Consider the following 14,811-nt stretch of genomic DNA (forward strand, 5'->3'; position numbering starts at 1 on the left):
GTTTTGAATTACGTGGCCGTGAGGTGTTTTGAATTACGTGGTGGTGAGGTGTTTTGAATTACGTGGTGGTGAGGTGTAATCATCCCAAACTTCCAGTCTGCACCTACCCCTCATGTATGAACGTGCTGAGGGTTGTTTTTTTTTTTTGTGTATTTTTTCAACCTAAATCTTCAACCTAAATTGCTTATAAAAATGTAATATCACAAACACTACAAATAAATTTGTGCAAAATAATTGTTTGTATTATGATTGGTGTAAATCATGACAACACATTGTTACGTGCTCCTCCCCGACCCCCTGGTCACGGTGTACCACCGAGCCCCGAAAGAAGCCACGGCAGAAAAATATGTTATCCTGTGTCAAAAATCAATGGTGAAATCACACCAAATGCAAATAATACAAACACCAATAATACAAACAAATATTGTATTAAAAATCACACAAGAATAACAGTACAACAATAATAGGAATCAAGAGTACAATTAATATACAGTCACGTGAAAAAGTAAGTACACCCCATGTAAAGTTTTGACTTTTTCAACATATTTCAACATACCGCTATTTGATCTTCATTTCAACAATATTGATAGATAAAGGTGATATAATATAACAAATATCATGAAACATTTACATTTTGTAGTCCATTGTATAATTTAAATAAACATAAATGCAAATTTCGCATGTGGAAAAAGTAAGTACACCCCGACATTTATCACTACTTCAAATACCTAAAATTAGAATCAGGTGCACCAGCTCAGGTGCAAATGATTAGAACATCGTTAGAGAGGATCTTGGAGGAACCTGTCTTATTTAAACCTCAGACATTTAGTTTGGTTTGCTCTTTGTTGTTGAAGTGTGCGGCGTCACCTTGCCTAGATCAAAAGAGCTCTCTGAGGCCTTCAGAAAGAAGGTTATAGATGCCTACGAGTCTGGGAAGGGATTTAAAAACATCTCCAAACAATTTGAAATCAATCATTCAACTGTCCGGAAGATCATCTACAAGTGGAGAAGATTCCAAACAACTGCCAACTTGTTCAGGCCAGGCCGCCCCAGCAAGTTCAGCCCGAGAGCAGACCGAAAGATGCTGAAAGAAGTCTCTGAGAACCCCAGAATGTCATCACGGGACCTACATGTAGCTCGTGCCACTGTTGTTGATGTCAAGGTGCACGAGTCTACCATTAGAAAGAGGCTGCACAAATTTGATCTACATGGGAAGTGTGCCAGGAGGAAACCTTTGCTGTCCAAAAAGAACATCAGGGCAAGACTAAAGTTTGCCAATGAACACCTCGGCAAAGACCAGCACTTCTGGAACAATGTGCTCTGGACAGATGACTCAAAGGTAGAGCTATTTGGCCACAGTACCAGAAGACATGTTTGGTGAAAACCAAAGACAGCATTTGACCACAAGAACCTGATACCAACTGTAAAGCATGGTGGTGGAAATATTATGGTTTGGGGCAGCTTTGCTGCATCAGGGCCTGGGCAGCTCACCATCATAGAATCCACTATGAATTCGTCATTGTACCAGAGGGTGCTTGAGGATAATGTGAGGCCATCTGTCGGAAAGTTGAAGCTCAACCGAAGGTGGACCTTGCAACATGACAATGACCCGAAACATACCAGTAAATCCAACAAGGAATGGCTGAAAAGAAAGAAATGGAAGGTTCTCTGATGGCCAAGTCAAAGCCTGGATCTAAATCCCATCGAGATGTTGTGGGGGGATTTGAAACGAGCTGTGCATGCAAGAAACCCCTCAAACATCGCACAGCTGAAAGAATTCTGCATGGAGGAGTGGGCAAAAATTTCTCCCAGTGGATGTCAGAGACTGGTAGACAGTTATAAGAAACGCCTACTTGAGGTTGTTTCTGCCAAAGGGGGCAATACCACCTATTAGAGCCAAGGGTGTACTTACTTTTTCCACATGCGAAATTTGCATTTGTGTTTATTTAAATTATACAATGGACTACAAAATGTAAATGTTTCATGATATTTGTTACATTATATCACCTTTATCTATCAATATTGTTGAAATGAAGATCAAATAGCTGTATGTTGAAATATGTTGAAAAAGTCAAAACTTTACATGGGGTGTACTTACTTTTTCACGTGACTGTATCTCCTATGATGGTACCATCAGCCAGCATGCATAAGGTAACTCACTGTGCTCCAAGTGAGTGGAAAATAACATTCCCCAATGTCTCTATATTCCCGTCTTCGAGGTCAGAGTTGATCCCCTCCAGTGATCAATGGAACGATGTCGAATCGAAACCAGAATCTCGTTCAGATGACAGGCACAGTCACGCTGCCCAAAACGGCACAAAGGCGCACGCGGCTAAAGCGGCGAAAAGGGTCACGTGGTTAAAGCGGCACAAAGGCGCACTCACGGCGACTGGGAAATCCAAAGGTGCCCTCCAGGTATGAACTCTCATTGTTCACAGTCGGCGAGCCGCAAAGTAATCATCAAAAGCCTCAGTGCACACACACACCACAGATACGTCTGAAAGCGGTGGAAACGGTTGATGAAGCAAGGAAAGTTTGCTCGACGCACGAAGCGCGCGAGTCAAAATGGCCGACGGCTCGTTCTCGAGTCGCGACGACTCGGCGATGATTCTTCGCCATCTAACGCCAAACCTGACACGCAGGATGATCATTCACAGCGATAACCACTATCGCAGGAATCCTTTTTCCCCAGGAAATCCAAAGTACGTGACTCTTGCTCGACAACGTTCCATCCAGACCGCAAAGCAACCAGCTTCTTCTCCAACTCTTTCGCCCGCCCTCTTTTTCTTCTCCTGCCGCTTTCTCGTCGTCCGGTTCCGGTTTCATTTAAAACTTTTACCTTTTTACCTTTTGACAACAATAAACGTCATTTCCCTCAAACCACCATAATAATAATACATGGAACCAGAAATGTTTCAAGTGGATGAAAACCACAACAACGGAAGTGATGAATCCGTAACAACAGCAACTCAGGTACAGTCATTATCCTCAGCTAAAATAAGCCCGTTCCCTGTAACGACGCGTGGTGAGGCGAGCGCAGCGAGCCAAGCCAAGCTAGTATATTTATATATGGTCCTATATATGTACATGAGAATCCAGATACTACCATTTTTAAGTGATTCTTCAGAATTGAGAGATGGGGGCAAAGACTATATCATATATCATGATATTCCAAAACTTTGTGGATGGATTGGGATGAAAGTTGGTGGACAGGTTGGGTTTTTGATGAGGTCGAATTGCTTAGATTTTGATGAAGATCCAGATCTGGATACTACAATTTTTTCAGTGATTCTTCACCATTGAGAGATGGGGCCAAAAACGATATATAAGCACGATATCTCAAAAAGTTGTGAATGAGTTATCACAAAACTTGGTGGATGAGTTGGGTAGGTGATGAGAACAAGCCGATTGGATCTTTGTTCAGGTCAGAATGCAGATCTGGCATATCAATGGGATGTAAAACGTAAACTGTTCAGCCTGTCGGAGGTATGCGCTCTACCGAGTGCCGTTCAAGTTATTATTATTTGTATTTTTCTTTTTCTTACCCTCACTGTAGCCATAGGCTGAGTGGATGGCTTTTGCAACAATTCCGTCAGTGGGTTCGTCTGTTCGTCAGCAAAATAACTGGACAACAAGGATTATAGCCAAATTAACAGAAAGCTTTGTATTGTAAATGTCTCGGACAAGTTCAACTTTGAAGTCACAAGGACATATATAAAATGAAAACTAGAGTTCATAGAACATCTTACCTCGTGCAGTCTTGAGAAATAAGGACATGGAAAGAGTCTGCGACCAGCAAATTTGATTGATCGTCATGATGTAAAATGTCGTAATATTTAGTCCAAGCACTGCGAAATGGTAGGGTCATGAAAGTGCCAAAAAGGCGATTTGTGTTCTACAGTGTTCAAGTATATAATTCATCTGAAATAAAATTACGATTTTATGGGATTTGCTGCTGCAAACTGGAGTTTAGTATTCACTAATGGGGGTGGGGTACCTGCTGCTCCCTGTCCGGGTGAACTTTTCTCGGCAGAGGTTTCGGGACAGGTTGGACATTGAAAAGCCACTGAGTTATTGGCCTCATGGTGGTTACCATTTCCCTGCAGGCCAGCGGCAGCACTGCTTGACCTCACATCCCAATATACACTTTTTAGTGGTGCCCTTTGGTGGCCTCAAAGCGACCTTGAAGGCCAATCTGTGGCAGCTTAAAAGTTTGTCCACATTATGAAGTACTTACACCCAAAATTTAGGGCCTCTATGTGCTACAGTTCGGCCATGAAAGAGTAACACACAAACACTTGAAATTATTTATCAGATTTGGGAAATGCCTGTTGGAATATTTTCGTGATCAATTGCGAATTCATTCCACTGGTTGCCCCATTACCAAGGCATCGCTGTGCTGCTGATGCCGTGCCCCTGCACAAATATGGTCAAGGATTTGGCAAATGGCCAGGATTCTGATGACGTTAGCCTACAATGCAAAAGCCGGTGGGATACAAACTTGATTAAAGGGAGATAATGGAATGAAGGTAGCGGGAGTCTCGATTCGTAACAAGGTTTGAGTTGCTTGATTAGTGCATCAACTGACCTCGTCGGTTATAGGGACTGAAGGATTGAAAAGCTGCAACTAATGTTTTTCGTTATTTAGTTATTTATTTCTAATATCTTGTCTCGTTTGCTCATCTCCCTTGCCTTGTTTCACCCCTTTTCTCTGCCAGTGTAAATGTGCACAGTACTGGCCGGACCAAGGATGTTGGACATATGGCAGCATCCGTGTGGCTGTTGAGGATGTCACTGTCCTTGTGGATTACACCATCAGAAAGTTCCTCATCCAGCAGGTTCCAGACCACACGCACGCCGAGACCATTTCTGCCATCTCACTTGTAAGCTGTCAGCAGTCGTGGCTATATTACTGCACATGCTGTCACTTCCTGGAAACTGCTTCATTCTTCATGTTTTCTGTTTCTTTGGCGAGCGTTGCAGTTACTGACGTGTGAAGCAACTGCCGTAAGGTTTGCCTGTAAAATTAATTTCCAGTTTTAAAAGCTGTTTAACCCTCAGACTGTTTGAAATAAATAATCTCATGCTTTTACGTTCATTCAGCAGGAAATTTTGCAAAACAATTTTAAAAATAGTTTGCAATCTCATTTCAAGACATTGCCAGAATTGCTCGTTGTTCAGTAAACCTGCAAATATTTCGTAAGTACGGTATTGCCACCTACTGGGCATTTACTCTTGGTGTTTTGTGTTTTTATTTATTTACTTTTGATTGCTTTGTTCGCCAAATAATCAACGTTATGAAAAATTAGCGTTTCATTAAGACTTCACTTTATAATAGCTTACAATATGTCTTCGTAGCTTTTAATAAGTAAAAACTGTTAGCAGAAGCATATAATTTAACCACTCGAGACATCGGAGGTCAAATCTTTGACTTATAACTTTGGATCCAGTTGATTGAGAGACCTGACCTTTTACTTGTGATGTTTTCTCATTGACCTCGACACTCAGGCCAAATCGCATGAAATCAAAGATTAAACAAAAGAGTGCAAGTTGACATGGAATTGTGCATATAATAGACTCATTCCCTTTTCTAAAGAATAGGATCTGTGTATCATCTGTTGTCCTGCTGTTCCAACATCATAAAGTACAATATTATTTTAGAGGAGACATTGTTGACTTTCTTGTCTGGTAGTACTTGCAAATGGACTTCAAAGATTCAATGGTACATTCTACAAACAGAAGGTGTTATAATTATTGTTCTTTCGTATTTAACCAAGGTTGTGAGTAGCATCAATGGCTGAGAGCGCGGCTGTGCCGCTGATGCAGTGCCCTTGTTTTTTTGTTTTGTTTTTGTATACAGAATCGAGGCTCGTGTAAAAGCTAACACATTAAACATGAACACATGCACAGACACATAAAACATACAATGAACGGGCGGGAGACAAGAGGAGGAGAGAGGAAAGCTTACAAGCACAACAACAGTAGAGAACAGGGACATCAGTAGATCTGTGTAAGGGAGAGGGCTGGGGGAGGAGGGAGGGGTACACGGTATAAAGCAAATGAACACTACTAGGAATTTCAGGAAATAAGTTGGAGATTGAAAAAGGCGGATTTGGGGTGTTTTAACACGGGTTGAAAAGATCAAGGTTTTGGATGGGGGAAGATAAGATATTCTGGTGAACAGCTGTTTTAAAGACCTGGAGGGAGGAGAGGGATTGAAGAGAGTGTGGGAGTTTGTTCCAGAGGTGTTAGAAAAGAAGAATGAAAGAGTGAAGGTGAGCAGAGAGTCTTGATTTTGGTAGTTTCACAATAAGAGGGTTGCTGGCAGATCTTGTGCGTCCTGCAGGAATATTTGGGGGCAGAGCACAGACAGAGCAGTGGGAGCAAGGCCGGAAAGGAGTCGGTAGAAGACAGAAAGACCACCAACCTGCCTGCGGTGAGCGAGTGAAAGGCCCTCAGAATTAGCTATAGGTTAAGGCAGGAATTTAGACTATGGCCAGGGTGCCAGCAATGGCCCGCCTACTCTTCGTGAATGGCACCATGGGATCTTTAATGTCCACCAACTAATGCTGGAAGATGGGACGCATAGTTTAACGTCCATCCGAGGGACGGCACACACGTTGATGAATTACCCTATTTGTGAAACACCAGGATCTACAGATGATCTACAGGATCCACCAGGTGGGCCAAGATTCAAACCCAGGCTAGACATACCTCTAGGCTTCGAGGCGAGTGTGCGTACCTATTGGCCATCCTGCCAGCCCATAATTATTGTTAAAACCAAGTTATTGTAAAGGGATTTCATTGCTCCTATACACCTCCTCCTATGCTATAAATTATTTATTCAATGCTTTTGTTGAGTTATATAAAGTTTTTGTTTTGAAGTCTTTTGATTTTTTTTCTTTTTGGTTCCATCAGGTAGGGGATGTCACAAATAAGAAGTCATCTCCTCGCCTGGTAACCCAGTTCCACTTCACCAGCTGGCCTGACTTTGGTGTCCCTTTTACTCCCATCGGAATGCTAAAGTTCCTGAAGAAAGTGAAAACGTGTAATCCGCAATATGCTGGACCTATCGTGGTGCATTGCAGGTTGGTTTATTTATCCTTTGATGTCCTTTTTAAAGATTTTATTCAAGTCTCATCGAGCAGTTTCGACATATGTCACATGTTGGACAGGACTATTCTGTCATGTAATGTAAAGGAAGCATTGAGAAAGTCAACACGGTTTCAGGAGATAGAGAGAGAGAGAGACAGAGACAGACAGACAGACAGAGAGAGACAGAGACAGACAGTGAGGGGGAGGGAGAATGTGAATGTAAAATGCCAACACTTGTTAAAATGCACATATGGAGCTGTATAATTTATTCAACATAAATTATTAAAACATTGTAGTTCAGGTGTAAAAATATATATATATATATTAATGGCTAGATAAATGCTTCTATGTTTAAAGTTTCGTGTCAATCGCACAAGCGGTTGCAGGGAAAACAAAATTATAAGCGAAGAGAGGAAAAAAAACTGAGTGCTGAAGAAAAAGAAGGTAAGAAAGTGAGTTCCACAACAAGGGCAAGGATGGTTGTAGATGCCTATTACGAGTATTTTCTCTATCTTCTCCCTTTAAAAGATAATACTCAAAGAAGGGAAATGACACAATGGCAAATAATGATGAGAGTTCTGTTCCGGAGATTTATCGAATATAAATATAGCATCTACCTTTATGCTAAAGTCTTCTTATTAGTCCCCTACCGGTGTACACCGGAGGGGACTATAGGTTTGCACTCCGTCGGTCTGTCCGTTTGTCAGTCTGTCCGTCCGTCACGCAAAGAACAGTTTTCCAGACTTTTTTTCTAAACTCTTAATGCTAATGATTTCAAACTTGGTACATGGTTTCGTCATGATAAGTTACAGATCAAGCTCGAACTTCACGACGTTTCGATCATTTTTGACAAAGTTATGGCACTTTGAACTTTGGTAATTTCCCCAACAGTTTTCCGGACGACAGACTGCCGGTAGGGGACATGTATTGCAGCACAATACTCAGAATGCTTGTTATCTAAGCGTTATGCCGTAAAGCCATTTGCACCTGGAGGAGAGGCTTTTTGGAAACAGAATAATCCCTGCACAACTGCACTATTTCTCATGATCTATGAACCCATTTTAGCATTAACTTTTCAAAAATCTCGGAACTACTCCACAGCCCCGAAGGCTGCTGTGTGACCCATCTTTGGTTTTGCTAAATGCTCATATCCTTAAAAAATTAGTTGTGAGAACCTTGCACGACATCCTTTTAAGGGACAGAGAAATTGAAAATATGAAGAGGCTTTGCACATGTTTGCTGTGATAGCCGTGGCATGCCAGTGAAAAGAGCATTGCTTTTATTTGAACCATCACTTCCACACAGTAAAGATTCCAGCCACTGTGGTTGGTAGCACTGATTCTAACTTGCATGACTGTGTTTGTGTCACTGCTGTCCCCCCTTGGCCCCCACCTCTACCCTAGTGCTGGAGTTGGCCGTACTGGAACCTTCATAGTCATTGATGCCATGCTAGACATGATCCAGGCGGAGCACAAGGTGGATGTGTTTGGCTTTGTTTCACGGATCCGTGCACAGCGCTGTCAAATGGTGCAGACAGACATGCAGTACGTGTTCATTTATCAGGCACTTCTTGAGTACAACCTGTATGGGGATACGGAGCTCGAGGTGACTTCACTTGAGAGTCACCTGCAGAAGCTTTACAGCAAACAGCCATCTGGCATCAATGGATTGGAGGAGGAATACAAGGTATGGAGGCTGTGTATAGATGGGAGTTGGTAAATTAGGTGTAAATGTTGATACATGGTCTGGTATTGAATATCAAAATAGAAAGGGATTAGTAGCAAATGTATGTACATCACTTGCGAGAACTACTACTATTGCTGCACTACTCGTGTTATTTTTTTGTAATACATGTTTGATGATTTGTTTATTTGCATTCTGTACTGCTTGAAATAACACTGAGTTTTAGGCCTACAACTGACAACTTAAAAGTTCAGCAAAACAACCACTCATCATGAAGCTGATGCGGCATCTACAAGTTTTATTCCTTATGGGGTTATATGACACAAAAGCTTTTACATTATGATCATTTGGTGCCAGATTGAGATCGTGCTGGAGGCTCTGTTGCACTCGCCTTGGAAATGTGTAGTTTGGAGGGATAAGAAACAACAGATGCAGGGACTTGATTCCACAGATATATCGAGAATACAACAATGGAATGGGGGTGAGCATGCAGTTTAAAATTTAAGTAGGGTAACCAGGTGTGGAAATCAGGAAGCGCATGCGGTGTGGCCAGGCAAGGTAGGGGAAGACAGGGGAGCAAAAAGGCTGGAGGAGCGAGATCAAAAGTGAGACTAAAGAAAACTGAGTCCACCAACCTGCCTGCGGTGGGAGATAAGCCGACCTTGGGACTCGGCAAATCTGGTCTTTTGGTTTTCGACAAAACCTCAAGTTTTGTGCTTTTGCATTTTGTTCCATTGTACTTGCGTTTTTTTATATTTTTGTGAATATGGATTCTGCCAACTACAAAGTGTTGTTTAACAGTTGCTTTTCTTCAACAGAAACTCACAAGTGTGAAAATTCAAAATGACAAGATGCGCACAGGAAACCTACCTGCCAACATGAAGAAGAACAGAGTGTTGCAAATTATACCTTGTAAGGATGCGTGGCATTAGTCAAGTTTTAACACGAGGTTGTGTTTTGTGTCTCAACATGTTGCTGATTATTGTTTTGTTGATTGCAGATGATTTTAATCGTGTTATCATTCCAATGAAGAGAGGAGAGGAGAATACAGATTATATCAACGCCTCATTCATTGATGTAAGGGATTTGTAGATTTCACCCGTGATTTCTATTCCTTGAGGACAAAAAATGGTCATGTATTTATATTAACCATATGGGCTGATGGGGCGATAAACCAAAACAGCAGCAAATACAGCCCCACTGATTGCATAAAAAGATAAAGAAAAATATAAGACAAAATAGCAACAGATATATATTGTGACAACTGGGAGAATGACAAAATAGCAGGGAAAAATAATAATAACTAGAACTGCCACTTTAAAACTGCTGGCAGTGATGACCGGTTTACTCGCACCCACTTTTGATGCAACCCCACTGTTGATACAACCCCACTTTTGATACAACCCCACTTGTGATACAACCCCACTTTCATTGGACATGCTTTGACACAACCCCCTTGGATATAACCCCGACACACACACACACACACACACACACACACACACACACACACACACACACACACATACACATCCCCACACACACATCCCCACACACACACACACATTCCCCCTACCCCCCACCCACATACACACACATACATACACACACAAACACATGCAGACGTCCTCCCACCCCCACCCCCAACACACACACACACACACACACACATATCCCCCCACCCCTAACACACACACACATGCTCACAGCTCCCCCACCCCCAACACAGACACACACAAACACACACACATATCCCCCACCCCTAACACACACACAAACACATGCACACATCCCCCCACCCCCCCAACCCTAACACACATGCACACACACAAACACCCCCACACCCCTTCCCCCACACGAACACCCCTCCACACATACACCCCTCCACACACACACATATGCACCCGCCCCCTCACACCCACACACACATACACACACACGCACATCCACACATCCACACACACACACACACACGCACACATCTCCCCACCCCACTCCCAACACACACACACACACACACACACACACACACACATATCCATCCCCCCCTCCTCCACATGCACACCCCAACCCCTCCACACACACACACATATCCCCCCCCCCCCAACCCACACACACACACACAGACATCCACACACACGCACATCCATACACACACACAAACACACACACATCCCCCCCACCCCATCCATTTTAAAAAATATTTTCGTTTAATTAACGATATCTGCCACCCGTGGAAGAACGTCCTGCCGTGGCATGACGTCATCCGTGGCCCGTGCCGTATGTCAGCGTAGAACGAAGTATCCCGTCGATCGAACTTGGTCAAATTTTTCATGATTGTCACCAAATTTGTTGTGGTATTTTGTTAACTCATCCGAGGCAATGCGACAATCGAAATCCGATTTGAAATCGGAGCCAAATTGACGCCGTAAGGTGTGCCTGCACGTGTGGATATTTTACCTGTGGAAGATTCACTTTGGAAATGCGCTCCATTTAAAATGTTAGATTTTGGATAACTTCGTCATTGTAAATCGGATTTCCACAAAATAAAGGTCACCATTGCTTGCAGATACCTCTCTTTCTCCTTAAAATTGAAGACAGGATGAACTTCAGAGCGAGAAATAAGCCGAGGCGGCGGAGAGTTTTACAATGTTATTTTCCAATGTAAATGACAATATCGTGTAGTTTTACGAAAATTCATCAGAATTTGCCCAGATTTGTTGCATTCGAATGTTAACACCCTCTAGCGACTGTCAAATCCGAAGACAATTTAATTTCGAGCTACCCTTAGCTCGTGAGGTGGTTATGTCACATGGCCTGGTCAAAAAAAAAGTGTTGTGGTTCTTCTTCTTCAGGCAATAACAACTTCTAGTTTCCAGACCGTACATCCAATCATCTTGAGATTTTGCACACCTGTTACTCTTCATGACTTCTACTAGAGTATGAAGTTTCACGTCGATCAATAAAGCGATTCAAGAGATATCCATTTAAAAAAAAAAAAATTCGTTTAATTAACAATATCTGCCAAACCACGTGACCTATCGCAAATTCTAAAATGACATTTTAGTAGACTGACATGCTGAACAGATCTGTGAATTTTCTCCCCGATTGGATCAAAAATGACGGAGGAGCTAGGTTTTAAAGGTTCATGCTTAAAAACGTCATAACTCTGAAACCATGTGTCGGATGATGTCGTGCTCGCTGACTTTTTTGTTCGTCATGAGTATGCGATGCCGCTTGCAAAGTTTGGCCTCGATCTGTTCAGCCGTTGCAGAGAAAAAGCGGTTTTCGTGTTTTCACGAAAAACAATATGGCTGCCGAACCACGTGACCTACGACGTCATATTTACCATTAAAATATTCTACAGACCGAGTCCCTCCTATGGTGAAAATTGTATCTCAATCGGCCCTATTATTGCAGAGAAAATGTTTTTTAAAGGAAATTAAAACTTAAAATGGCAATAGCACTCACTGTGAGACGTGGCCTGGCAGGACAAAATGGTGTGTTTCTTCTTCTTTCAACAATAAAGACTTATAGCTTCGCGACCGTACATCCAATCATCTTGAAATTTTGCACACTTGTTACTCTTCATGACTTATACTACAGTATGAAGTTTCACGTCGATCAATAAAGCGATTCAAGAGATATCCATTAAAAAAAAAATCGTTTAATTAACGATATCTGCCAAACCACGTGACCTATCGCAAATTCTAAAATGATATTTTAGTAGACTGACATGCTGAACAGATCTGTGAATTTTCTCCTCGATTGGATCAAAAATAAGGGAGGAGCTAGGTTTTAAAGGTTCATGCTTTAAAACGTCATAACTCTGAAACCATTTGTCGGATGATGTCGTGCTCGCTGACTTTTTTGTTTGTCATGGGTATGCGATTCTGATTGCAAAGTTTGGCCTCGATCTGTTCAGCCGTTGCAGAGAAAAAGGGATTTTCGTGTTTTCACGAAAAACAAGATGGCGGCCGAACCACGTGACCTGCGACGTCATAATTACCATTAAAATATTCTACAGACCGAGTCCCTCCTATGGTGAAAATTTTATCTCAATCGGCCCTATTATTGCAGAGAAAATGTTTTTTAAAGGAAATTAAAACTGAAAATGGCAATCGCACTGATGTCGGATGATATCGTGGCCTGGGAGGACAAAATGGTGTGTTTCTTCTTCTTTCAACAATAAAGACTTTAGCTTCGCGACCGTACATCCAATCATCTTGAAATTTTGGACACTTGTTCCACCCGATGAGAGCTACATTGCATTAAAAATTCAAGTCGATCCATGCAGTGGTTCAAGAGTTACAGGCTTTTTTAAATTTAACTTCCATTATTTATTGCGGCCAAACCATGTGACTTATCAAAACGTCTCAAGTAACGATGAAACATCCCCCCATGTGGAACATTTGTGTAAAGTTTCCACTCGATATCTCCACAAATTATGGAGGTGAATCCATTTCTAGTTTGAAATTTGAAAACGTCATAACTCTGAAACCACGTGTCGGATGACATCGTGCTCACTGACTTTTTTGTTCGTCATGGGTATCCGAATATGCATGCCAAGTTTGGTCTCGATCCGTTCAGCCGTTGCGGAGAAAAAGGGTTTTTTGTGTTTTTTCACGGAAAACAAGATGGCGGCCGAACCATGTGACGTATGACTTCGAAAATTTTCGCATTCTGAATTTTTTTTAACTAAGCATCTGGGGAAAAAAATCTCATTTTCGGGGGAGAAAAACTGTGTTTGACGAATTCTAACCTCTTAACGTTAGCATTTTTGATATACTCAATACACATGTTTTTTGTTCCCATTGCAGAGTTCTTTAGAATGAGCCATTCCTCAAATTTTTCCATTGAGCCGTTTCGGAGATACAGAGGGGCAAAGTTGAAGGTGTTTTACAAGATGGCGCCCATACCACGTGACCTATGACGTCATCATTAGCATTATAAAATTCTACGAGCCTAGCCGATCATTTGATGAAAATTTCCTGTCAATCCGACTAGCGGTTGCTGAGAAACTTAATTATGAAGTTTTCGGAGGTGCAAAATAGGGTGGAAGAATAATAATAATAATAAGAAAAACTCTAGCAGTAATAATAGGTTTCTCTCCATTTCATGGAGAGTAAACCTAATAATAATAATAAGTTGGACACATTTGGGAATAGACAAAGACGGATCATCTTCATGGCTAAGAAGAGGTCAGCTAAATAGGGACGGAGAACAAATAATAATAAATGCCCAAGACCAAGGACACTACACTAATGGCTTTTTTAAAATGGCAAGACTGAGCCAATCGGACAAGTGTAGAAACAGAGAGCACGAGTCACCTCCTATTGGGATGTAAACAAAACTCATGTCAGAACAGCTGTACACCAAAAGTCATAACAAAGTATAAATAGTAATAAAGTATATAGACTCGAGTAAGTAATGGCTCATCTGCAGAAATTTCAGTGTCCAATTTCTCGGAACTTGTGGAAACATGAACCAAAAACAACAATTGAAAATAAGGACATAATGCTCACATACGATCTGATGATCCCATCCAGCGTGAACATTGAAGCCAAAGCAATGCGACTAGACATAATACAAAAGATACAAAAGATACAAGCTCAGATACAAAAAAAGAAAAAGATGGCATTGCTAATAGAGGTTTCAGTACCCAGTAATTTTGGTCGAAACAACACAGAAATCAATAAAAAATAACCAAATATAGAGATCGCAAGAATTAAGTGAAAATATATCGGAAGCTGGAGAGCACCAAAATTGTACCAGTGATCAGTGATAATTGGAGCAACACAAATGATAAAAAATAACCTTACAAATATCCTACAAACCATCCCATGGAACATTACCACAAACTATAGTTGGAGGCTGTACAGGGCTCAGTGATGATCCTGAAAAGAGCCCTCTGAACAAAACGCTGAGAATAACACAACTTCACAACTTAGCCCATGAATCAAGATCCTTCATCAGAACGAAGGTTGATACTTCAAGTCCTGGGAGGACTCCGTTCCACCTTCTGAAACTCGA

At 41.7% G+C, this 14,811-nt stretch overlaps 1 protein-coding gene across 7 annotated transcripts in view; it reads left to right on the top strand.

The window, feature by feature from the left end:
• Positions 1-14,811, top strand: part of PTPRA (protein tyrosine phosphatase receptor type A) — a 221,923-nt gene that overhangs the window by 168,748 nt on the left and 38,364 nt on the right. For 5 of the 7 annotated variants that reach the window (XM_068106528.2, XM_068106531.2, XM_068106532.2 and 2 more), the window contains exons 13-17: positions 4,719-4,883; positions 6,919-7,088; positions 8,499-8,781; positions 9,597-9,690; positions 9,779-9,855. In XM_068106528.2, coding sequence (XP_067962629.1) covers positions 4,719-4,883; positions 6,919-7,088; positions 8,499-8,781; positions 9,597-9,690; positions 9,779-9,855 — 789 coding nt within the window. The remainder of the gene's footprint in view (positions 1-4,718; positions 4,884-6,918; positions 7,089-8,498; positions 8,782-9,596; positions 9,691-9,778; positions 9,856-14,811) is intronic. The other 2 variants (XM_078772136.1, XM_078772137.1) reach the window with 1 other exon arrangement.

This window comes from Myxine glutinosa, chromosome 2 (genome assembly GCF_964187855.1).
Source record: "Myxine glutinosa chromosome 2, kmMyxGlut1.1, whole genome shotgun sequence".
Classification (NCBI taxonomy): domain Eukaryota; kingdom Metazoa; phylum Chordata; class Myxini; order Myxiniformes; family Myxinidae; genus Myxine; species Myxine glutinosa.